Consider the following 24,955-nt stretch of genomic DNA (forward strand, 5'->3'; position numbering starts at 1 on the left):
GATCGATACGCATTATTACCGACGCTTTGCCTCAAACAATCCCAGAGATGCCGACACAAATAGATCGTTGTGGAATTTGATACTAACACTGCTAGACTGGTAGATTTCACTGTCTTCATTTATGCTGTCAGGTTGGTGACTTCAGTCTATCCTCACACTGTGCATTTTATTTCCAAGCATTGACGTCAGATTCGAAGGAGGCAAAATCCTAATTGCTACTAGATTTGGTAGATGCTTGACACTCAGAGTTGACTTTTTTTAGAGGTCAAGGCAAAGGATTTGAGCGTGTGTGTGTGTGTGTGTGTGTATGTGTGTGTCCTGATTCACCAACTTTCAAAGCCCTTTCTGAGAAGGACGGAAGCTTGTAATGCCGACATTTTTGCAATGAGGATGGTCTTCGCCACATTGTGGAATAGGCACCAATCCAGTTGCATTACTAGTTGAATAGTAATGATAGTATAAACTGCTAATCCCTAGGCCCTATAGTCTTTATCACTAACAAACTATTTGTGCCCTGTACATCGCCGTCAGGAATATGACTGTGGTCTTACTAGGGAAGGTAAAATCGAAAACTCCAAGATGCTTTTGTGGATAGCATTGTGTGTTTGTGTGTACGTGGGTGAAAGTAGAGTGCACAACGGTAAAGTTGATGCACATGGAGAGGAAGACAACTGAAGATTGAAAGAAAAATGATAATGAAAGGAGATAAAGACAACACATACACATACACACACACTCACCCAACTACTACACACACATGTAACCTTTGAAACCTTTATACAGTCACTCAGTTAGACCCAAAAATATACAGGAAAAAAATGAAATGCAAAAAACAAAACAAAAACACGTTAAACTCTATATTATGTTGTTTCTCCTACAGATACTACGTGGTACTTTACCCACTGCAAGCCAAGTCCTTTGTGACAATGGGCCGAGCAAAGCGTGTAGTGGCTGGGCTCTGGCTGCTTTCCTTCACTGTGTCAATCCCAGCAATATTCAGCAAGGTAGGTGGCTGCCTGACTTTTCTTATATCTATGGGATTCAATTCATGGTTTTAGTAATATATATTTAGTATTCTCTCGTCGTCATCATAATAATGATTACAATTAAAATACTGATTTTAATGGTGATGATGATGATAATAACAGCAATAATAATAATGATAATCATCGTAATCTAATCATAATGATAATAATATCAATAGTAAAAATGGGAAAAATAAATCAATAATGACGTTAATAACAATGATAATAACAATTGGAAATCATATCATAGTCACTCTGTGAGCAAGACAAAGCAATCCCTCCATGGGGTCTGGAATAGAGACGCAAAATATACATCGATTAAAATTAGTTAAAACTATCATAAAAAATACATAATTAAATGAAAATGAAACAATATTATTAAAAATAAAGAAACTACCGATGCAGAAACTGAGACTGCGAACATGCTTATCAAAGATTTGTAATATAAGATACAGAGAAATAATTATGAGAGTTCACCGGAATTCGGTATAATCACATGTCATCAATAGGTTATCAGAAAATAGAAGAGACCATCAGAAAACAAACAAACAAACAAACAAACAATATATCAAACCGTTAAGGACGCAGAAAAGACCTCAAACTTGTTACTAACGAACAGATTGATGTTTGCAACAAAAAAAAGTCTCAAGTATGCTGAATGATTGTGGTATGAAAATTTAAGATAAAAGACATGAATACAGATGGAAGTGACAAATTGTATTGGTAACTCCAAACGACCATTGGGCACATTATGCTATATGAGAGCGAAACAGTGTGATGGCAGTTACTCCGAATGTATCTTCCACATGAGACAATTGACCGAGTCCATTAATGGAACAAGGCTAGTATACAAGGCTAGTACTGCTAGTATACTAGACACCTCTTTACGAACTTAACCTACAATTGCACTTTCAATATATTTGTTAGATTTCTTTCATTTTTCTTAGAAACAGTTTTGTTCCCCCTTCCCTCTGCTGCCGTTTTCATAAGAGTGACCCGCTTTTTGAGGATGATGGATGTTAGATCCATTCACCAATCTAGGTTATCTATGTCTGTTCCTACCAGACGAACATTTCACATGAGGGATCTGATAGCAAAATATGTATGCTACATTAAAATTTGATGTATTCGTATATTCACCGCAACACACTTGACATAGGAACGGTGCAGATCAAACCCATGTTTTACTGGTGACAATTTCCTTTCAGACTCTGTGTATACTCCATGGGTTAGCCTTGTCGTAAGACGCCTTTTTTTACAGTTTGAAAAGAGAGTCAGTTTAAGATGTGATTCGAAATAAAAATGCTTAGAAATCCTCATCTGGCTAACTATATAAGAGAAACATACAGATTAAGCGCAACACGTATTAGATCAAATAAAATGGTAAAAAGCAGCAGCTGTTGAAAGTATCCTATGAGAGTCTGGCTAGGAACAACACTAAATATCACCATAGAGAGCGAATTCAGTATAATGGGAATGATGAAGCTTTACTAGCAGCAAATCACTCAACCTGTGAGCAAGGTAAATAACCACCTTACTAACGTGACTATGACCCTGTGTACCCCAAAATGTCATCAACACTTTTGAAACAGCAGCAAATGTCAGCCTGCTTGAATTCAACCGTAAATATAATTCTGAGAGGCATGCGGTTTGGATCAGTCGATGGTGGAGATATGTTCAAGAATGAGGCAGCTTTTTTCCACAGCCACAGCTCAAATCTCAAGCTCGGTTAATGTAATCTTGTCCTACGGTCGCAGGTGGGCCTCGTGGAAGTTCACTTCTTCAGGCGCTCAGCGTAGTGGGAAACTTACGAAAGTCTTTACTTTAATTTCAATATAATAAATCGAATTCTGAATCAGAGCCTTAGGATATAATCATAATACTTGGCCTATATTAGCCAATCAGATTCCATTTGTGACAAGAGAAAATGAAGCGATGTTAAGTGAAACCAAGGTAAGTGTGATAGTACGTCGATTGTGTGAGATAAATGCCATCGTGAATTCCTCTTTCACTGATGCCCTGGCGAAATGTTCAATACTTCTGAATATTCATCTTCCTCTCCAAATCTGTCTGTTCTTCTAATTTTGCTCACTTTCTTAGTGAATTCCTCCCTTCTTCTTTATACCGCCAACCGTAGTTGTTCGGTTAGCCTCCAGTGAAAACACATTAAGAGGTCGATCTCTTCTCTCAGTGCATGTTGGATAAACTTTGTGTTATCACTTTCCTTAAATCATTCGTTTCCACCTTCTTGCTTCTTGTTAGACATAACAATGATAATGTGTTCACAAAAAAAAAACCAAACAAAAACGGAACGAATCTTATTGACTTATGCAAAACGTTTAACGTATATCATAAATGGTCGCGTATATGGCAACCTTTCAGGCAATTCTACCTTTGCAAACTTAAACTATTAAGTACTATTCTTTAATTTCAAGGGAGTCATTTCATCTTGTGAAAGAATTGAATTCGATACATTTGCTGATACAATATAATTCAATACGTTTATACTTTGATATCAATAGCGCCGGAACTAGTCTTGAAAATGTACAATCTCACTCAGAAGACCATGATTCATTCCGAGCTGAAACTTAAAAAATCACGAGGGATAAATCACTAAAAAACCTTCGAGTGATCCCTGAGGTCACTCCAAAATTTATAGTGAAGGTTAACATTTTCACCCAATAGTTACTCCAATTTCACTCTAAACACTCCTTTCTGTTATTAAAGACGGCCGGTCGTCGATTTCAATGGGGATAAATCTCTGTTTGCTGATGCTGCAACACAGTTCGCGCGAGTACGAAACTATGTCTTGTCAAAAGTATTTTGAGGATCAGCGAAATGTTCCTTCACAGAGGCCGAGGAGACAAGTCTTCGGCACAAGTCGGATGTGATTGTTCGGTTTTGCGTGTGCTGCTCATCGACTCGTATACATTTCGCGAGCTAGTGCCGTAAGTCGCTAGATCAGCGCCGATATGCACAGTTAATACCGTCTGCGTATGGCGACTCGATCGTCGTAATAATTTGACAATTTGTAATTGTGTTCCGTTTCATTTTTGCGACGATGAAGAATATCATGCCTAAGGGCCTACGGTTACGGCCTCAGATGGATCTAGAGGACATATCATTCGCAGATTTGTCTATTGCTGACATTGAAGCGGTAGATCCCACAAGCTGCAAATGCTCTGGTTCGTGCTGGTATAAGACGGGGCGAAATTGCTGTCCCTGCAAGAGCGGGGGCAGAGCTGCACAGCGAAGCAGTGCTGCACTGCAAGATGTGGTAATATAAACGGCGACCCCGTACCAATAGGTCAACCAGCTGTGTCAACTTCAGTAAGTAGACCTAGGCTGTAGTATAGGCTATAGTCTAAACTTATTGATTCATTAAAATGTTCTACAGTCACTAGACCTAGAATATTTCGATCGCGAATTACTGTGATGTTACGAAGTATATGTAGTAGGGCCTACATACAGTCAACATACATAATTCCTTGCTACTCGTACTCTATTCGATCTCGCATAAGCATTAGGCATGCAATCCATCAGTGCGGCCAGGCCAGCGTACGCATAGGCGCGCGCGTACTCGTTCGCTGAGATATGAGCAAGAGAGAGATCCCGAATGCTCGCTCCAAAACTGTAAGCCGAACGATTTAGAATGCCGTCTGTTGCGACACGGATTGTCGCCCCTACACGGATTGTCGCCCCCTACACGGATTGTCGCCTGGCGACTGGGAACTGCACAAGCGTCACGGATTGTCGCCTGGCGACAATCCGTGACGCTTGTGCAGTTCCCAGTTTTTGACCTCGAAGGCGACAATCCGTGTTGGCAAAAAAATTGTTGCGACACGGATTGTCGCCCCGTCACAGATTGTCGCCCCGGGCTCGGGGTGGTTCCTCCGGTGTTAAGCTTTGGTGGGATGGGTATGACTGGTAAGTTATGCGTATGTGTGTGTGTGTGTGTGTGTGTGTGCGTGTGTGTGCGTGTGTGTGTGTGTGTGTATTGTGAGCTGCATGATATGTGATGTGTATGATTTGTTGTGTGTGTGCGTGTGTGTGTGTGTGTGTGTAAATGTGTGTATGTGTGTGTGTTTGGAGTATAATAATACAATATGTAGAAACTGTGCATGTGTGGTGGTCATAGTGGTAGTGGTTTGTTTGTCTGTGTGTATACGTGTGCCTGTATGCTTACGTGTGTATGTGGAATATAGCGGCGCTACTGTGGCAATACAAACGCCTTCAGAGTGTATGAGCACGTGTTTAAAAAAATCACACCAGCGTTGATCTAAAAATAGTATGGGTGTGTGAACCAATATCAGCGGTGAGGCAGGCTAGGCGAGAGAGAGACCGAGAGAAAATACATACGAGGGAGGTACCCTCCCCAAATGTAATTTGTCTTTGTTCATTTTTCACTGCAGTCATTTTCTTCCATCAGTCTTATAAACTAGAACGTCCATACCACTATTCTTTGTCCCAGAATAGGTTTGGCATGCTTTATGCATGAGCGAATAATTTCCACACGCCGTAAAAAAAGTGTCAATCGTTAGTTGATTTTAGCACAAACGAACTGCCATTGCACACCGCTAATACATACGTAATAGAAAGAAACACCAACAAACACTCAAACAAATCCTCATAATGCAAATAAACCAACTCAACACTTTTTTCCTTGATATTCATTGATTTCATTCAAATCATTCATAAATCGACTCATTCTGGGTGTAACATGAAAAAAAAAGTTACAAATGGCAATTCGAAACAGAAACAAATCAATTTGTCAATTTATACCACAAATAATCTCACTTCAACATAGATAACTCGATTATAGACCAACCCTACTAACAATTTCTTCACGAGAAAGTTTTGACATGTAGGGCCCTACCAAACCTATATTCCTTGAATACATTGGTTTGGATCATGTAACACCTTCTTACTTACAAGGGCATATACATAAAAAAACACACAAATACATTACACGAATCTAGAATGAAATCAGTCATAAAAAACCCGACCACCCCCTCCCCTCCCCATCCGAAACAAATCTAGGGCCTACATCTATCCTAAATATTAAATCCTACCAACATCTGTCATACCATTTATAACTATCCTTCTTCAAATCCAATCCCCAACCCACCAACCCCTGATTAAACAAAACCTAAATCATCCCACACCGACATTCACCAACCCAAATACATACACACACACACACACACACACACACACACGCACACACACACACACACACACGAAGCTTCCGTTATTCCGAAGTTTCGTTTTTTCCGAGGCTTCATTTTAATATCCGAAACACACAATTCCCTATACCTAGAGGTTCGGTGATCCAAAAATGACATTCGGAATAACGAACCTTCGGAATAATGAGCCTTCGGACGAATGAGCCTTCGGACGAATGAGCCTTCAGAGTAACAAACTTTTGCAATAACGAAATGTAACCCCCTTCCCACATACCGACGCACACCCGAACCGATACCACATTCCTTCCTGATGAAACGATTTCCCAATGTTGATAAATAAGACATAATGGACCGTATGCAGAAAAGCAGCATCTGCCCGCACGCAAGCTCCACTCCGAATTCATAATTATACAAATCTGCCGAACAAACTCATCAAATTCAAAGCTGCTGATGAAATCAATATCAACGTTTATCCCAACAACAGCTTACTAGGTATCCCTCCCCACGCGCAGCTAAAAAACACATACGAAAAAAATGACATAATAAACACATTCTTCCATCACACACACACACACACACACACACGCACAAACGGACACTAAATTATCATGTGCACGCGCACATACACACTTCCTTGAAACCTCACCATGACTTTTTACATGGCATGTTTGCATGGATGTAGCCATGTAAGTTATGTGTTAGGATTTCAATGATTATGTCCAGAACGATATTACCCAGCAAAATGTGCTTCGAGGGCGGGCGACAATCCGTGTAGGGGGCGACAATCCGTGCCGCCAACGCCCGTCACGGATTGTCGCCCCGAGCCGGAGGCGACAATCCGTGTAGGGGCGACAATCCGTGTCGCAACAGCCGTCATTACGTGCGTTCGGCTTAGGAGAGAGCAACTTCGGCCGCTGTCGTGTATTCGGAACCGGTCTAGTTCCTACGTGATACTCGATCTCTCAATGACACACAGGAATTTTGCACGGAATGCGCGGCGTAAGCACGATTCAGAATTACCATCGCGAGCTTTTTCTCACGACGACCGGGCGTCTTTAATTCCTGCAAGAGTGAACATTCTCACTTTTAGCACATTTTCATATTTTGGAGAGTACTTGTCACAAAAAATACTGCGCCTTTATGGATTATATAAAGGCATTAATGATTCAATTAATAGGACCTCTCTTTGCTATAAACTTATCCAAAAAAGAGATTCAAGGTAAAGTTTTCCGTGTATTTCATAATATGTATGCACGAACTTGACATCATGTGTCGCTAATAACAATGAAATATCCGAGTTTTTCAATTCAATGTTGGTATTTGGCAGGGTGAGAATTATCTCCTCTCCGTTTTGCCTTAATTCTATCCGAATGATTTTGAAATGATAATAAAAGAACGATTTAGCGGCGTTGATCCACTGCCCCAAAACTTGAGAGAATCAATGTTCGACGAAGGCATCGACCAAACTTTAAAGCTTTTTTCATTGATATAATAATTGTCACTGTCATAATACTGGCAAGAAGTGAGAAAGAGTTGCAATTAGCACCGAATGCAGTCAGTGAATATTGTAAGACTTGGTCCCTCAAAGTAAGCGTTGCTAAGAGTAAAATAATCATTTTCTCAGAAGGAAAGTTAGGAAATATAAATTTCAATTCAATTCAATTCAAACTTTATTTCTTTTTTCGAAAAGAACATAAACATAAACATTTCACTTTCGTGTTCGACGAAAATATCTTGGAAGTTGGAGATGACTATACTTCTAGGCCGTGAGCCGAGCCTCTTTTTCGTTCAGATGCGTTGACATATTATTCACTTGATATTGTTCCCATACATTAAAAATGCCAAAGAAATACATCAATTAAGAAATGACTAGTTCCCATGTTCAAGTCTTGCAAGTCAACAAAGTACTGTTATCTGAAAGCTATTTCTCCACACCTTCGTATACGTGTATAAACACACACACACACATTATACTCAGTCCTTGAAATACCAGGGAGGTGGAAGAATATACAGTGCGTTACGGTGCATACATACTAGTATTATGTACCATGTATTCCATGCGATTTTTGCCTCCGAGGAACATTGACGAACCCGAGGCAAGAACCCATGACGAAGTCAAAGCTGCAAGGGACACGAATAGTCTGTCATGCCATGTTTCACATGGCCGAAAGTGCACAGGTGTGCATACTTCCGACTTCAAATCTCAAGAATCTGCGCCTTTTTGGTGTAATTCATGCTCCATTTCCTTATTCAAAATGAAAAACAAAAAAAAAAGACAAAAACAAACGAGCAATCACTTTTCAAAAGCGAACACAATGAACAAGTTCGTCCTTGCAAGGCGTGAACACGATAGAGAACACGTCTCCTTACATATACTTGGAGGGAAGGGACTGGTAAAATGCTTTACAAAAACCCTCTTTCTCTGTGACCACTAAGGCAAATGGGAAGAGGTTTTCTGCAAGAGGTAGGTAATAAGTTATAGCTTCATTCCCTGAAATTGTTCTTTATTTGATTCATTATTTTTAAAGTTATGCTGTAGAAATTCCGATTGTATTCTTTTTTTATGGGGGGGGGGGGCGGTATACGTTATTGAACATAATTCCATGCATGAAGTATATGTCATGAGGCAAATTACACTTGAGACTTTAATTCAACTTGCAAGGAAGACAAAGTGAAATAGTCTGATATCAATGGTCTTATTGATTGACGATCTGGTCCATTTGATTTTTTTTTTGTTTTTTTTAGTGTGCAAAAACGATACAAAATCTTTGTGATTACTAGTGTACTTCGTGCACTAGTAGCGCATGTACGCGGTCACGCTCCACATGATCTATACATACAGCTAAATTGGCAACGCACAGCTCTACGAGCGGCTTAATCCTGCCAAACACGACGTATTTCTTCAAATCTGTCGACTGTATTTGAGGATATTGTGGAATATAAAGGAAGTATTTGGACTCTCTCGGGAAGGTACGCGAAATATTCGCGTTGTGGATCGCCTCGCTGTCGCGTGGTACGTTATCTGTATGTACCGTAACGTACTCTATACATCGCCTGCGAGTGTATCATCTAAACTGTATAATGCAGGGATTTGGCTCGTACGATTACTCGAAGGCGTGTAAAGAAATAGCTTTAAAACATACGTATTTTGTTTACTTGCATACTTGAACGTGGAAACAAGTCTTTTCTTAATTTATGCATATCTCTCCTATGTTTAATGTATGGGAACAATTTCACGTAAACATGCATATGAAAATCAAAACTAAGCGTCTTTTCGTCGTTCGGCCCACGGCCTACATGCCTACTGTGATCTGGGAGTAGTATTCAAGTACAACAATAGTTTCAAGAAAGCACAAAGCAAACAAATTTTTCAAGATAAGGGAACCATGTATAGCTTATTGATAAAAAAAAAAAAAAATCTGGGAAATTAGGCTGTCCTTAGATATTCAACAAGATATCTTTGGTAGACTTATTATACCTATTCCTACATATGAATTGGAAGTTTGGGGTTTCGAAAAGCTAGCACAAATTTAATCATTGCATGCTTAATATTGTAAGCAAATATTATGATTAGAAAGAAATACAATGAACTCTATGGCACTTTGAGAACTCGGAAGATTCGAAATGTCATGTGTAGAACAACAACAACAACAAAAACCGCTGAGCTTTTGGTTTTGGAACTATTAGTTGAAAAAACACAAAATTATCAAAACCATTGTGTGTAATAATTAATTTTAATGTTACTACATAATTAGAAGGATTACTGCTCTCCATGGTCACGTTACATCCAAAATACAATAAACGAAATAAATGTCCTGGGAGGAGTATGGGCCAATGTGCATTTCATAGCTCAAGCCAGCCCCTTAATTGAAATTGATCGATACAATGCCCAAAACTTGGGCAGCAAAATCTATGACAGCATGAAATGAATCAACTATAGATTTTTAAAGACATTTTATACCTGGATCCGTACCTGATCAAACTTCCACATTCATATTATAGAATTGCCCTTGAAAAGTTTCGATATGCATATCATCGATTACCTGTAGTCACGGGTAGATATAACGCCACAGAACGTCAGATCAGAACATGCTATCTACACCACCAAAACCGCACTGGTGACGAATTTCACTTTTCTTTGAATGCCCTAAAATGGAGACATATAGAAATAAATGGGTATTTAGACTATTCTAAAATCATAAGGAACTAATGAATTTGGCAAAATTCTCGAGAGAAAGAATGAAGCTCCACCTCCAAGACATATAATTAGAGATACATCCAAACCAACATTTGAATTGTAGATTCATTAACTTATGAAAAGTCCACAAATTATTTACATCATATTTACATAGATTGCCTACGCGAGACTCGTGAATGTTCGTTTTCATAACCACCCCATGTATACATCGTCAGCTTATTTTTCTTTCCAACTTTATTTTCCCAATTCACATGCTGCTTCATATACCAAATACATGCGTAATAATGAATAGTTTATTGTAGAAAAAATAACATAGAAAACTATGGTATAAGAGCTTGCCATTTACTCACATGAAAATCTAGACGATTCTTTTTTATAGCTATGATACGTTCTGTATTTTCCAAATGCTTAATAGAAAACAGGAACGGACTTAGAGTTGGAATGATATTTTTGATTTTACAAGAAAATATTGTACTTCTAATGTTAAAGTGACAGTTTAGTATTGGTGATGAGGATTGAAGGGATCGTATAGATTTGGTTGAGACCGAACTACAGATTTCTAACATTTTGTGGTGAGATAATGAAAAAGCTTTTATGAAATATGAAAGAACATGCAATATATTGCAGAGGAATTCAATGTTTATTTGATGAAAATTGGTTATGAAATGGCTGACATATCCAAAACAAAGCGATCGTAATAAAAGATGGTACCTACCTTTTAATACGATCGCTTTGTTTTACTTTCTTTTGGATGTCTCAGCCATTCCAAAACGGATTTTCATCTAATAGACTTTGAATTTCTCTTAGAATGGTATGGTCTGTACTATTGCACAAGAGTGGTTTCTCGATATCTCTCGGCAAAAAAGTGAAAAGCCCATGTCTCATCCCACCAATACTATACCATCCCTTTGAGCTTCTAACTTTTTGCGAGATATTTCGAAACCACCTATGGAAATGTGTTAAAGAGCATATCACTCTAAAAGGAATTCAAAGATTATTCGACGAAGATCTGTTTTGAAATGGCTGAGATATCCAAAAAGAAAGTAAAATAAAGTGATCCGAATGAAAGGTGGGTCCCACTTTCTATGCATATATTTTTGTTTTAGATATCTCGGCCATTTCAAAACCAATTTTCATTAAATAAACGTTGATTTCCTCTTGGAATTATGTGCCCCTGTGCATTCTATAAGAGGTTTCTCATTATCTCATCTAAAATGTTAGAAACCTGAATCCATGTCTCATATGAAACTATACCACCCCTTTAATGAATTCCATAATAAAATATTGTACAGACTTTAAACATTGTAAATATTGCAAAATTAATGTATGATTCTTGTTCCGTGTCAGTGTCGATCGTTGCTATTGTTTATTTTCTCATTCTGTATTGATGTTTTCTTCGATGCCTTTGTTCTGGTGATATGAGAAAATAAAACTTTGAACTCCTAAACTTCAAACTTCAAACTTTAAACTTCAAACCTTTACATTTCTGGTTTCCCTACGATTTTTTTTTTCATAACCAAGATGTCAACTCCAGCGATAAGAATAATTTTCATGGATATCTTCTAATCTAGATAAGCGAGGTGTGATGGTTCCGTTAGCTTTATTCAAGATTTTCACTCCGTATTGCAATTCAAATTAGGGAGTTTTCGCAAGCACGACACGACCGGGAGTTGAGCGTGCCGTGTGTAAAATTTGCTTCTGTCCTGTGGAAAACGAGTACGGTACTCGGCCAAAATAGCGTTCGGTCCCGATGCTGGGCACGAGTGAGCTAGCCAGCCAGCCAGCCAGCCAATCACCGATCTGTCCCCACGCCTCCGTCCTGTACAGGAAAGCGAAACTGCTTAGATATGGGGACGGGAATCCGGGTACGCGGACTGTCACTGCTGATTGCTTCCGCGTATTCTCGGCCTTCCGTCGTGTAGCGAAAACTCCCTATCATCTCGACAACGGATGTGTGTATTATGCCTTCTATCAACTGTTTTGTTGACATATTGTACATAATTGTGTGTGCACGTGCGTGTGGGTATGTGCATAGGCGCCGGAAGTGGGGGGAGGGGGGGGGGGGGGGGGGGGCGGCCGCCCCCAATCCAAAAAAAGTGGGGGGGGGGGGCAAAACGCTTTTTTGCCCCCCCCCCCCCACAAAAAAAAAAGAAGCCCCCCCCCCAAAAAAAAAAAAAAAAAAAAAAATAAATAAACAAATAAATATAAATAGATAAAATAAGATAGATATGTATATAAATGAATAAACGCAAAAAAAAACAAACATAGCTACAAACGGCAGTTTTTGGACTGTAAAATGTCAAAATTTCCAAGCTCGCTCTCTCCGCTCGCTCGCATTCTGTAATCGCTATGCCATTCTCCTAATGTTGCTGCCAGTAATTGCCAGCAGTTGCGCCTGGGCCGCCCCCCCCCCCCTCCCTTAATTTCCAACGCTAAAAAAAATATATATATAGCTACAAACGGCAGTTTGGGGACTGTAAAATGTCAAAATTAATCGTCAAATTTATTCGTTATGCCATTTTCCTAACGTTGCTGCCAGTAATTGCCAGCAGTTGCGCCCGATGCGCCCCCATTAATTTCCAAAGCGAAAGATATAGCTACAAACGCCAGTTTCGGGACTGTAGAATGTAAAAAATTTCAAGCTCGCTCGCTTCGCTCGCTCGCATTGAATGGTTATGCCATTCTCCTAATGTTGCTGCCAGTAATTGCCAGCAGTTGCGCCCGATGCGCCCCCATTAATTTCCAAAGCGAAAGATATAGCTACAAACGCCAGTTTTTGGACTGTAGAACGTCAAAATTTTCAAGCTCGCTCGCTTCGCTCGCTCGCATTGAATGGTTATGCCATTCTCCTAATGTTGCCGCCAGTAATTGCCAGCAGTTGCGCCCGACGCCCCCCCCCCCTTAATTTCCAAAGCGAAAGATACAGCTACAAACGGCAGTTTTGGGACTGTAAAATGTCAAAATTTTCAAGCTCTCTCGCTCCGCTCGCTCGCATTTTATTGTTATGCAATTCTCCTGATGTTGCTGACAGTATATAATTTGTCGTTTCACACCGTCATTCCATAATCCATGTAAGGAAAACTTACAATGTTGCTCAATGACTGCGTTGTTGAATGTATCACATTCCGTAATGTATTGTTGTCCCATTATTGCGCACGCACACACGCACATGCATACACACCGTCAAAATTACTTTTCCACAAGGTGCCCACCCCCAATGTTTCGACCCACCGTACGCCACTTTACATATATATATATATATATATATATATATATACACACACACACACACCACGCATATATGTATATATGTATATATGTATATATATATATATATATATATATATATATATATAATATGTATATATATATATATATATCGCTGGTGTTTTCACGAACCGGCACAGCCGGCCCCGGAGCCGCGAAAGTAAGTTTCGAGATAATCGCGTTTGAAGTTTTTGCCTTTGCAAAATCCATGATTGCGCCTATATTTCACGTCCAGTTACCTAAATATCACACTGCACGACAGATAAGGAGTTGTTTGTGTGTTTCATGTTCTTGGTTCATCGTGAAAAACAAAAGTTTCGTTGAAATATTGGGCAAAGTCCGTCGTGCCGGTTCGTGAAAACACAAAAACACGTAAACAACGCTTCCAATATTTTCACGAACCGGCACCGTGAACCGGCACCGTCAGCCGTGCCGCTTTGATTCTTCGGCATGGTGCGGATTTCATTTTTCACGAAGTGACACCTTCGGCGCGCACGCGCTGCGCGTTAGGTTATCTTCATCATTTCTCATAGCCGCGCGCGCACATAATCGAGCGCGCGCATTAGCGATGCTCCTTTATACTAGTGATATGAATTGGGTATCAAAATTTTGTTTGATACTTTGTTTTTCTTTCCCCCTTCTAAATCTCTCTCCATTCTCAGAAAGGCATTATTTTGAGTTGTTCTTCATATATACACATTGACCATCGCTCTCAACTCATTGCATCGGTCTTTATGTACATTATTCGGATCATAATTTCAAGATTCACTCTTCCTCGGAGCATTACTGCTTCTCGTGTTATAACCACGAAGCATGGTGTTTTCGAATATGAAATGTAATAAGTTTGCTCTGTTGCTTTGTGAAAGAGTAATTCTTGTAAAGAAAATTATTCTGCGCTGGTAATATCACTCTCTTTTCCACAATTTCTTTCGCTTTCTTTCTCTCTCTCTCTCTCCCTCACACACACGCAAACACACACATACACACAAACAAATACACAATCTCTCTCTCTATTTTTTTTTTCCTACACGTGACACCTTACAAACTTTTAAATTACATAAAAACTAAATGAGCTTTATTTGGGTATCTTTTCTCATTCATAGATTTATTACTACGTGTGTACACGAGTTTTAATCATTGCTTTTCAATAAACTAACATGGATCATACTACTCATATAATACAGATTCCAACTTGAATGAAGTTAAGGTACCAGTACATTACCTTTCATTTATTGTTCAGATGTAACAAAGGTTTCTGTTATGTTCTAACATTTATACCAAGCTCTGTATGTATCACCCACCATGATGATATCTACATTTTATGGCATTCAGGGTACTACAATATTTTTTTTTTTTTTTTTCAGATTCAAAAATGTTAGTCAGATGTATGAGACTAGACTGTCTTTTGCCTTTAAAGCTCAAAAATCTTACACAATGATAATCAAAACGTTCCACCTCCTTCCATATCCCATCACCTAACTTCAACCTGGTCAAATGCTGTTTACCAAACATTAACTTTATAATCAATCTAGAATTTGATGATATGAATACAAGTACATAATTACAAAGACACTAGCTGATTTGGTATGGATAACCTTCTTCATATTAAAGGCTATACAATCTTGTAGACAGTGACTGAACTAATTGCTGTTTAAATTGCTGTGACAGTTCACAAAGTGTATCATAAATCTTCTGCAAACAGTCTTGATCTTCCCTAATTTTGTAAAAGTTTGTAAGCACTCATTATGCACAGTATGTGCCTGAAATTCAATTTATTACCATACCTTGTTATTTTGCAACATATAAAAATCCTCATGTTTCCCTTTCTTTTTTCTCACTGCTAGAGGATACCATATACAAAGTTCCTTATCTAAGCTCAGTAAGAAGTGACTATCAGATGTGCATTTACTCATTATTGTTTCAAAAATAAAATCCACAACAATATACAATATAAAAAGACATAGATAATGATGTCTGGGCCATAATTTCTCATTTGGGCACAGACTGCAATAATATGGCTGTGTGCTGCAGTACATCTATCATCCAAGAAAACATTGTCTGTCAACGTTTATTAGTCATTTTTGAGTTGCAGAGAGAGAGAAAGCAGAGGAAATGTAAGAATCCAATTGCTTATTTCCCTCTTGCAGTCTACTAATACCTTTCTAACTTGCACAACTTGACTTGACTTGGTCCTGACTTTAGTTTACATCTGCTGTGGTTGTCACAGGTTCTGGGGTAGGCATAATTCAAAAATACTGAAAATTGTTTATGGGTTTGGCCTAATGATGGCTGGGCTAAGGGAGACAAAATGAATAGTTTGATGGGAGAGCTGGTTCATAACAAAGTAAAAGAAGAGACATCTATATGGTATTTAACATTGGTATGGTTTTGTTGTGAAAAGCACTGTTTAAAGTCAGAGAGGGGAAGCATAATACAGTGGAAATTGAAGATGGCATCATTGTGACAAAGCTGTATGAAGAGAAGCATGGATTGATGGTTATCAAGAGTAATGTCAGTGAATAAGGTGACAGTGTGAGATACAGTATGTAGGATCAGGGAGGTGAGACAAATGTCCCTTAATGTCTCCTTGATTCTGTCACATACAATATTTGGAAAATTTGAGACTTTACTGATAAATGCACAGCAGTACATTCAGTTCATGGTTTCTTAATGTGACATGTTGATCTTGTCAGTACTTACTTTGTGGATTGTCAGTCAAACAGATACAGAGATTACAAGCTATTACAAACTCTGCTGCAAGAGTAGTGTCCAAATTCCAAAAACATGAACAAAAATTTCACCGGTTCTAAGAAGCTTGCACTAGCTTCCAGTCAAAATTCATATACAGATCAAAGTGTTGATATTAACTTTTGAATCCACACTATTTAAAAGAACTACTTTAAATAGGAAACACACCAGGGAGAAACCTTTGTTCAAAAGGTAGTGACTTATTTGTTATTCTGAATAAAAATGCAATGGCATACATTTGCTTGTAATGTCTCTACCATATATGGAATAATTTTACCCAGAATTTAAAAAGAATTGCAAGTGTTGACAAATCTAAGTCTGCCTTGCAAACACCTGTCATTACAGTCTAAACATGAAACAAGGTATCATTGTAATTGCAATTGAATGTTTTTGTTCAATCATTTATATCCTTGAGCACAAAAGGCATAATACAGAATGTTCCCATATGCTATATAAGCACTTGATTATTATAATTATTACTATTCTTATTGTTGTGATTATGATTATGATGTGGATGATTATTATCATTATTATCATTATTATTATTATTATCATTATTAAAAATGATGTCCTACTTTATGACACCACAACCCCCCCCCATTTCTTAACACATACAAACCCAAAGTCATTAAATAGAAAATCAAAAAGAACATCGAAATAATGTTCTGCCAGAACCTGCCTGTCCATTCATAAAGCACACACTCTTGTGAAAAGTTTGCTGCTGCTGTGTGGAGCAACTCTGTGATTGTGGTGAAATATTGCTATTATCTCCTTCCATAATGATCCCATGGCTTGGATTTTAGTGCAGATGTTCAGCTGAGCCACCCTAGTCATTTGTAGCTGTTTCGGGTTTCTCGTGGCTTTCTCCGGTAGACAGTTGTTATCTGCTTCTCTTCCTATGCAAAGAGGAACAATTGTTTTTCACAGACAATATTACATCTCCATTGCAGAGGGGAATGATGACATTTGATACAACAGTCAAAACATACTTCTTAACTAATTTTCCACATTTGTAAAACTACACCGATTTCCCTAAGAAAATAATTATATGATAATGTTCCTTTCATATCAACACTTTGGTACTGTTTTACTCAAAAGCGCTAATGCATTTTTTTTTTTAATCATAAAGTTTAAATCAATGTGATAATGTGCATAACAAGACTGTAATAGGATTACACCTAATTGTCCATTGACACTGGATTTTCTTAGTAGTTGTCTATGACAAAATAAAACCAAATACTACATGAAAAGGCGTTGCATGGATTGCTGTTTATATCTTGCTCACCTTTGGCATGGTGCACAATGTAACCTTTGAGTGCAGCAAGAAGAGGATGCTAAGCCAGACGAACACATAGTAGATTAGAATCAGGAGCAGAACTAAAGTAAAGAATAAAGAAAGCAGGACATCGCAAGTGAAAATCAGGGATATAGTCAATTCCATGTAAGTAATGTCTCAGACATTTGACTTCTGAGTGTACAAAGAAAAAAAAACACATTGACATGAGTAAAACTATAAATGTATACTGAGACAGTTCATTTTCATCGTCTCTGCCAAGAATTTGTCATACAGTATGTGCCATTGACTTTTGCAAAGTTGATGGTATCTCATATCAGTACAGAGTGTATAACTGTTCTTCCTTATCTCCCTTGCCCCCCCCCCCCATGAAAAAATAAAAACACAACAATAATCAAACTAACAATCTCAAAACTACAGTTACAACTGTCCTAAAAGATACATGACACTGAAGAAATGCATACTGTACCATATCAAAATCAGACTGAGGGACAGCATTGCCTTTATACCAAAATGCAACATGACTACAGGTAATTAGATGTCAAAATGTTGGATTCCATGTTATGTCAGTGCTTCACATTCATAAAACTACAAATACAGTTGTAATTAAAGAAAGAGTAAGACAAAACAATTATTTCAGTATGTGGCAAATCATATTACATATGTAGTAATATTATCATTACTAGTAGTGTGCCTGCACTGTCTATTATACACTGGTCTGTCTAATCCTTGACAGATAGCAATGTAACTTACGGTTCTTGTTCAAGCTTGAGATGATAGGAGAAATGTACAGGAATGCGGTATGGAGTACAATACTGTAAAGCAGCCCATCATCGAAGGACAGCACTTATTTCATTCCAGTCTGCAGGTTGTTGGGTTGTCCAGACAAATGCCTCAATATCTGTTTGTAATGGAAGATGAATGAAAGATGTCAGTCACATGAAACTCCATCACTACCAGTTCTGTAAGATCATAAAATTGATGCACAGATTTGCAAAACATCACACTGCCCCCCCCCCTCCATCCCTTTCAGACCTATATTCTACGACTTACCAGAATCTGACGTTTATGAACATCACTCCGATTTAATTTTACAATTTGCCCAGCTCCGAATCCCCAGCCTCCATCCCCCCTCAAAAAAAAACAAAACCCTCTGTGTTTCAAAGAACCATAGATTGTAGAAAATCAAAACAAACAAATCGAAAAATCGCAAACTAAGGCAACAGTACTTGCCACATATAAGCCAATTACATTTACGTTGAGGCTTTTAGGCTCATAATATAGCATGATATAACAATTTATGAATTCAGGTGCCGAGCATAAACGTTGCACAGCAATTTTGTTTGTTTGTTTGTTGTCTATCCAAATCAAATTTGCTGGTACGGTATTCACGACAACATTATCAAACTCTTCATTGTTGTTGATAACGCCTCAATTTAGACAGGGAGGTGGGAAGAGGACCTCCCTGATTTAATGCTAGACTTTTAGCAGAAGTAACTCTAAAATCACTTTTTTTTTCCATTGAGAATTCAAAGGTAGTCAGTGAAATAACATCACTTTTAGAGTAACCTGGACAGGAACACTATTATTAACACTGTAACACAGTTAACTATCTTAATTAGATCTAGAAGTTGTAGGCCTAGATATAGACTCCCTAACAGTTATGCCTGGATCTAAATTCCTGGAAGATTCAGACATACCACTCTTTAATCAAGTAAGATAAGACTGCGAGTTAAATTACCTGCCACCTGGGAAGAAGTAGGCCGTAGCATTACATATTTGAGCTCGTAATGCAGGCAACAATAAAACTTCACAATATATCACCAGTTAGTGCGTTTAAGATTCGATGTAAATGTGAGACGTGTTCATTTGTCTTTAGTTCGAATCACTTTCCCTGCTGTGGGACTGCACACGTAGATCACGAAGCTAGGACAGCGCCAAACAAAGTCAATGTGATCTGCAAGAGTACACATTTACGCTGTTTTGATATTCTAATTCCTCATTCATAAATCTTCATTCAAGAAAGTGAAAAATTCGAACAATTAAAGTGTCAATACAGAGCGAAATGTAACTTTACCGATTTCATCTGTCTGGTTTCCGTTGCTCTAGGCGCAGCCATTTTAGACGCGCGCGTACGAGGACGTTTGGCAGATGAATGATTTATGATGACGTCCGGCATATACGCACCATCAACCCGCGATCGTGCCACTTCGTGAAAATCGTAGACCGACCAGTCGAATTTTTCACGAAGTGACACGGTCGTTGTTATTACGTAATTATTTGAGATTGAGGTTCAAAAATTTGTCAGGTTGCAGATCTCGATATTTACTATCATAATATGCAAAAATCTTAAAATCAAAAATGTACTCGATTTTGGCCGGTCGTGCCACTTCGTGAAAACACCGACGATATATATATATATATATATAATATATATATATATATATATATATATATATATATATATGTATATATGTATATATATATATATATATATATATATATATATATGTATAGATGTGTGTGTGTGTGTGTGTGTTTATGGTCTATCGTGAGCCCCCTCCAATATTTGCCCCCCCCCCCCCCCAATCCAAAACTGCTTCCGGCGCGCCTGGGTATGTGTGTACACTGGGGAAGCAAGTTTGATCTTATGAGATAACAATACACGTACAGATGTAAATAATTGAAATACTTTGATAACCGTGGAGAAGAAATCGCGCGTTGTTATAGGCATTTTCTTTGCGCTTTGTTCAACATTTCGTAACGTCTTGATTTCTATGTTCGCTCGTTACCCTTGCAGAAACAATTCACGCACGAGTACTACGACAGCCGGGTTTATGTGTGTAACAATGTCTGGGCGGACAATGTAGAGGCAAAGGTCTACGCTACTTATTTATTCCTCTTGCTGTTTTTAATACCACTCCTCGTGGTGTCCTACGCATACATGATGTTGGCCTGGCATCTTTGTAGCACAAGAGGGCGCAATATCGGCTCTTCAAATGGGTCACCTTTCTCTTCTCGCGGTAAGATTCAAAATGATTGCAGTTGCCACAAACTTGTATTGTACAAATGTGCTCTTCCCTTCTTTTTTTTCAAAGTTCTCCTTGTATAGTTTTGGTTGAGACGTAACTTCAGGTTTTTAACATTTTTGGGTGAGATAATTAGAAACTATTATGAAATATGAAACAGCATGTAATTCCAAGAGGAATTCAACGTTTATTTGATGAAAATTGGCTATGAAATGGCTGAGATACCCAAAACAGAGCAATACTAATAAAATGTGGGACCCACATTTTATTATGATCGCTTTGTTTTACTTTGTTTTTGGATGTCTCAGCCATTCCAAACCGATTTTCATCGAATAAACTTTGAATTCCTCTTAGAATGGCATGCTCTGTACCATTTCATAAGTGGTTTCTTGGTATCTCGCAAAAAAGTTAAAAGCCAAATCCTCAGCTCCACCAAAACTGTATTATCTCTTTAGCAGGGGGATGAAACCCAAATCTGACAGTACATGGATCGAGGGAATACACATATAATAGTAGAACACATTTGTGAAGATGACGAAAATCGAGCAATCCGTTTGAAAGTTTCCACCATCCCTGGATACGAAGACTACATCAACATATTATAAAGAGCATTCCACAATTTTTTCTACCTTTTAAAACAGTAAGCTTATACATTGTTTCTTCCCCCTGTTTCTGAAATAGGCAATATCATTTCCCCCTGCCTTTTTAAAGTGCTAAACACAGTGCTTTTTTTGTTGCTTGAAATAAAAAATATTATGTTTAATCATTTGTATATCAATTTCTGTATATCGTTGTCCTGTCGTGACTACACAAATTGTGTTAGTCTTCTTATGCAGTAATAGTGGTACCAAAATTTTAAGAATTCAAAATGATTGAACGGATTTTCTGATTTTCTCAAGCTTCACAGAGATTTTGTACTCATAATTCTGCGTTCATCCAATTTACGTATATCATTTGTGTTTCATTCCGCCTATCTGTAGGCAATAGTAAGTTGCATTGTGATACGCCGATTTTGATTTTAAGTGGTCGTTCTTTTGCAGTGGAATATAAGAAATGATTAAAATAACTTACTGCTTATCTTTAAACTGCAATTCGGTGTAGGGGGTAAATATGCCTCTTGAAGACATTGTGAAGCTAAACATAAAAAAGACATGAAGCACGCATGAAAAGCCACAAGGACACGTCATGTCCACTCCAGGTTGTAAACGAAAAAAGTAATGGGTTTCTTTTTGTTTTCTTTTTTCCCCCTTTTTTTAGGCGAAGGGCGGTACAGGGTTTGGTACCGGAACACTTCAGGCTGGTCCGACGGATCGTCATTTATGCGAAGAGCCGAAATCCACCGAAGCAACGGTGTTACGCTGGACGAAGGAGCCACTGAGGCCGACTCACTTCGGTCAGAGCACCCTCGAGTGGAAGACATAAATGACTCGCCCGCTCCACGAAGACATCGCAACACTGGCGAGACGGATAAAATACAGGTTTGTCACACACTACTTACTTCTTTCGTGTGCCTCAAAGTGCCGCGGCATCCCCCTCCCCTTTCAGCTGCAAAACAAACAAATAGAGAACAAGCCGTAAAATAAACCCCAGGCAAGCAAGCAAGCAAGCAAGCAAGAACACAACAACATCGACAACAACAAAACAAAACAAAACACACGATAAAAAACATTCAGAGGGGTTGAACGAGACACGGGCTGTATTCTTTTTTTTTTCTGATAAAAAGGAGACCTATATAAGGAAGAGAATTACAAAGATACATGAGAACGAAAAACAATAACATAAGACCATGACGATAACATTAATTTTTTTACACAACCAGATTCTGGTGACGTATTTTGCCTATCTATGTACCTTTAAACCCAGGGCTCAACATTACCGGTGGCCTGGCGGCCCCGGGCCACTAAACATTAAGGTCGGGCCACCAAACTTTTTTTTTTCCGGTAGCCCGGTAGGGCAGCTAAAATCCAAAATGAATATTTATATTTCCTATTATTTCGGACCACGACATTTCCTTGTCTGGACACAAACATTTCAAATTCAGTAGCCCCCAGAGAACATAGTGCTAACCCGAGTCCTGCCTTGCCAGTTTAAAAAGTCGGTTAAACTCGCGGAAGTCGCTTCCTGATTGTTTTCATATCATCATATCTAAAATCTATGATTTCCACTGTAGATTTCTTGATAAATAAACAAACTATACCCTTGGTTTTAATATATCATTTTAGAGTTTGCTGAAAGGTATTATTCAAAATGACTCTGACTTGACATTGGGATGTATTTGAGATACATCTTGTTGGCTAAATCCTAATCTGCTTACTTATGCTACGACTCCATTAATTTTCCTCTACTATTTTTGCATTTTTTTTTTAGCCTATTGTACATGTTTTCTTGCATGTGTCTATTGTCGATAGGGTTACTAGTATCTGTGGGTCTGTGCGCTGTGAGAATGTATATTCTTGCATAACACAATTCTGATATTTTAATCCTAAGTCATAAAGTGCATTATCAAATGAATTTTTCTAACACTGACTTATTTCTCCAAACCTTCTATTCAGCGGGTGGTCACCATGCTGGCTATTGTGGTGGCGCTTTTCATAGTAAGCTGGGGACCGCTTTTGACGTACACCTTGGTACTTAAGTTCATAGACAAGACTCGGATTCCCTATACCACAAGCGGCATTCTCGACCTGGTGTTTCAATTTGTGGCAGCATGCAACAGCTGCGTCAACCCCATCATCTACGCCTTCCTGTCGAAAAACTTTCGACAGAGTTTTAAGCAGGTAATCAGGGATTGTTATCACTGTGGGAGAGAGAGGGGTGACTTACTGGCACACCAGCCTTCCTACAGGTGGACCCGTGCTAGTCGCACCTCCTACTCGTATGCTCCTCCAACGAGCGTCCTGCGCACAAGCCCCCAGAGGGCGCTCTCATCCAAAGCTGATGTTTGAACATTGAATTTCATTACAGCTGTAAAGGGCCGTTCACATTAGAACGGTTTTGCGGCAGCGGCAGCGATAGCGGTTTGCCGCTACTCTCTGCCGCAGCGGCGCGCTATTCACACTGGAGCGGTTTGCCGTGCGTTTTATGCAAAATTCGAATGTTCCCTTTAGCCACCTGCAGTATACATTGTAGACCCTTATCGCTACTAGTAATCAATGGATACATTCCCCTGGTCTGAGAATGTAACCAAAGTTTAAGAATGATTATAAAATCACTTTTCCAAAATGAAACACATAATCAAGGAAATCAAGGATTCGTAACATGCAAGAGGACACTCTACGAGGTTTAAAGACTATTGGACAATGAATATTGGAATCACAGCCTTTCAACTTTTTGCTAAGAAAAGACAAAAAAAAAACTTTTAACACGGACTGTTCAGGCAAACTGCAAAATATTCCTTGTGTTACTGATATGCATGCAGAAATTATTATGTCGGACGATTATCATACTATGACGGACGTACATAAAAGGTGTACATCCAACACTACAATATCTCGATATAAACTACGAAGGTGATCTTGTGTGTATGTGTTTGTTTTGTTTTGTTGTTTTACAAAACTACTCTACAGATGGAATTTAAATGTTTAATTTCATATCTATCACGATTCATATATATATATATTTTTTTTTTTTTTTGAAGAGTATTTACTAAGGTTAAGGGAAGTCAGTGTCAAGAGGATACTCTGCCAAATATAAGTCTTAGGTGATACCATTCACTCTCCAACTCAAACCTACTAGATGTAGGAACTACGTATGTAGAGTATGATGTGGTCCACAACTGGACCATACTGGATCATACAATGCTACCAGGGTAACATTTTTCACTCTCCACAACGTGTGTGTTATGTTATGCATGGAGAAGGGCGAAAGAAATTCATGGCGGTTTTGTGTCCTCTTAGCCAAAAAAACAAAACAAAACAAAACAAAAAAACAAAACAAACAAACAAACACGCACACATGAAAGAACATTCTTTCATAATCTCGGTTTGGATGATTTCAAATTTCAAAATCTGTATTAGAACATCAAATCTACGCTTTAAGAAAACTGGTTAAATTCTAACAGACACTCGATATCCAATTGTGATTACCGAAAACCAACAGATGTCGGTTTGATTTTAAGCAGAAGTTTGTTGAATTGTCCTAAATTATTTCCATTAATTTAACCAGCCTATGCAATCATTGAACTAATGTTGGTTAATGGCAAACATCAC

At 38.5% G+C, this 24,955-nt stretch overlaps 1 protein-coding gene and 1 long non-coding RNA gene across 5 annotated transcripts in view; one reads left to right on the top strand and one right to left on the bottom strand.

Moving 5' to 3' along the window:
• Positions 1–24,955, bottom strand: part of LOC140236717 (uncharacterized) — a 60,898-nt gene that overhangs the window by 24,462 nt on the left and 11,481 nt on the right. For 2 of the 4 annotated variants that reach the window (XR_011901786.1, XR_011901787.1), the window contains exons 2-4: positions 22,246–22,292; positions 10,255–10,358; positions 904–1,032 (exon numbers count right to left, since the gene is read on the bottom strand). This is a non-coding gene — a long non-coding RNA (uncharacterized lncRNA). Of the gene's footprint in view, positions 1–899; positions 1,033–10,254; positions 10,359–22,245; positions 22,293–24,955 lie in introns of all 4 variants that reach the window. The other 2 variants (XR_011901785.1, XR_011901788.1) reach the window with 1 other exon arrangement.
• LOC140236715 (cholecystokinin receptor type A-like) lies at positions 919–23,692 on the top strand. The gene is made up of 4 exons (XM_072316640.1): positions 919–1,004; positions 20,519–20,741; positions 22,005–22,225; positions 23,300–23,692. The coding sequence occupies exons 1-4, from the start codon at positions 927–929 to the stop codon at positions 23,690–23,692; spliced, it is 915 nt and encodes a 304-aa protein (XP_072172741.1). The 5' UTR covers positions 919–926.

This window comes from Diadema setosum, chromosome 13, assembly GCF_964275005.1.
Source record: "Diadema setosum chromosome 13, eeDiaSeto1, whole genome shotgun sequence".
Taxonomy (NCBI): domain Eukaryota; kingdom Metazoa; phylum Echinodermata; class Echinoidea; order Diadematoida; family Diadematidae; genus Diadema; species Diadema setosum.

What these genes read in the sequence shown, in the direction of transcription:
- LOC140236715 (XM_072316640.1), top strand. Translation starts at nt 927, where the DNA reads ATGGGCCGAGCAAAGCGTGTAGTGGCTGGGCTCTGGCTGCTTTCCTTC. An exon ending in GTCACCTTTCTCTTCTCGCG is followed by an intron (nt 20,742 to 22,004) that starts GTAAGATTCAAA and finishes CCCTTTTTTTAG; the next exon opens with GCGAAGGGCGGTACAGGGTT. An exon ending in GCGAGACGGATAAAATACAG is followed by an intron (nt 22,226 to 23,299) that starts GTTTGTCACACA and finishes CCTTCTATTCAG; the next exon opens with CGGGTGGTCACCATGCTGGC.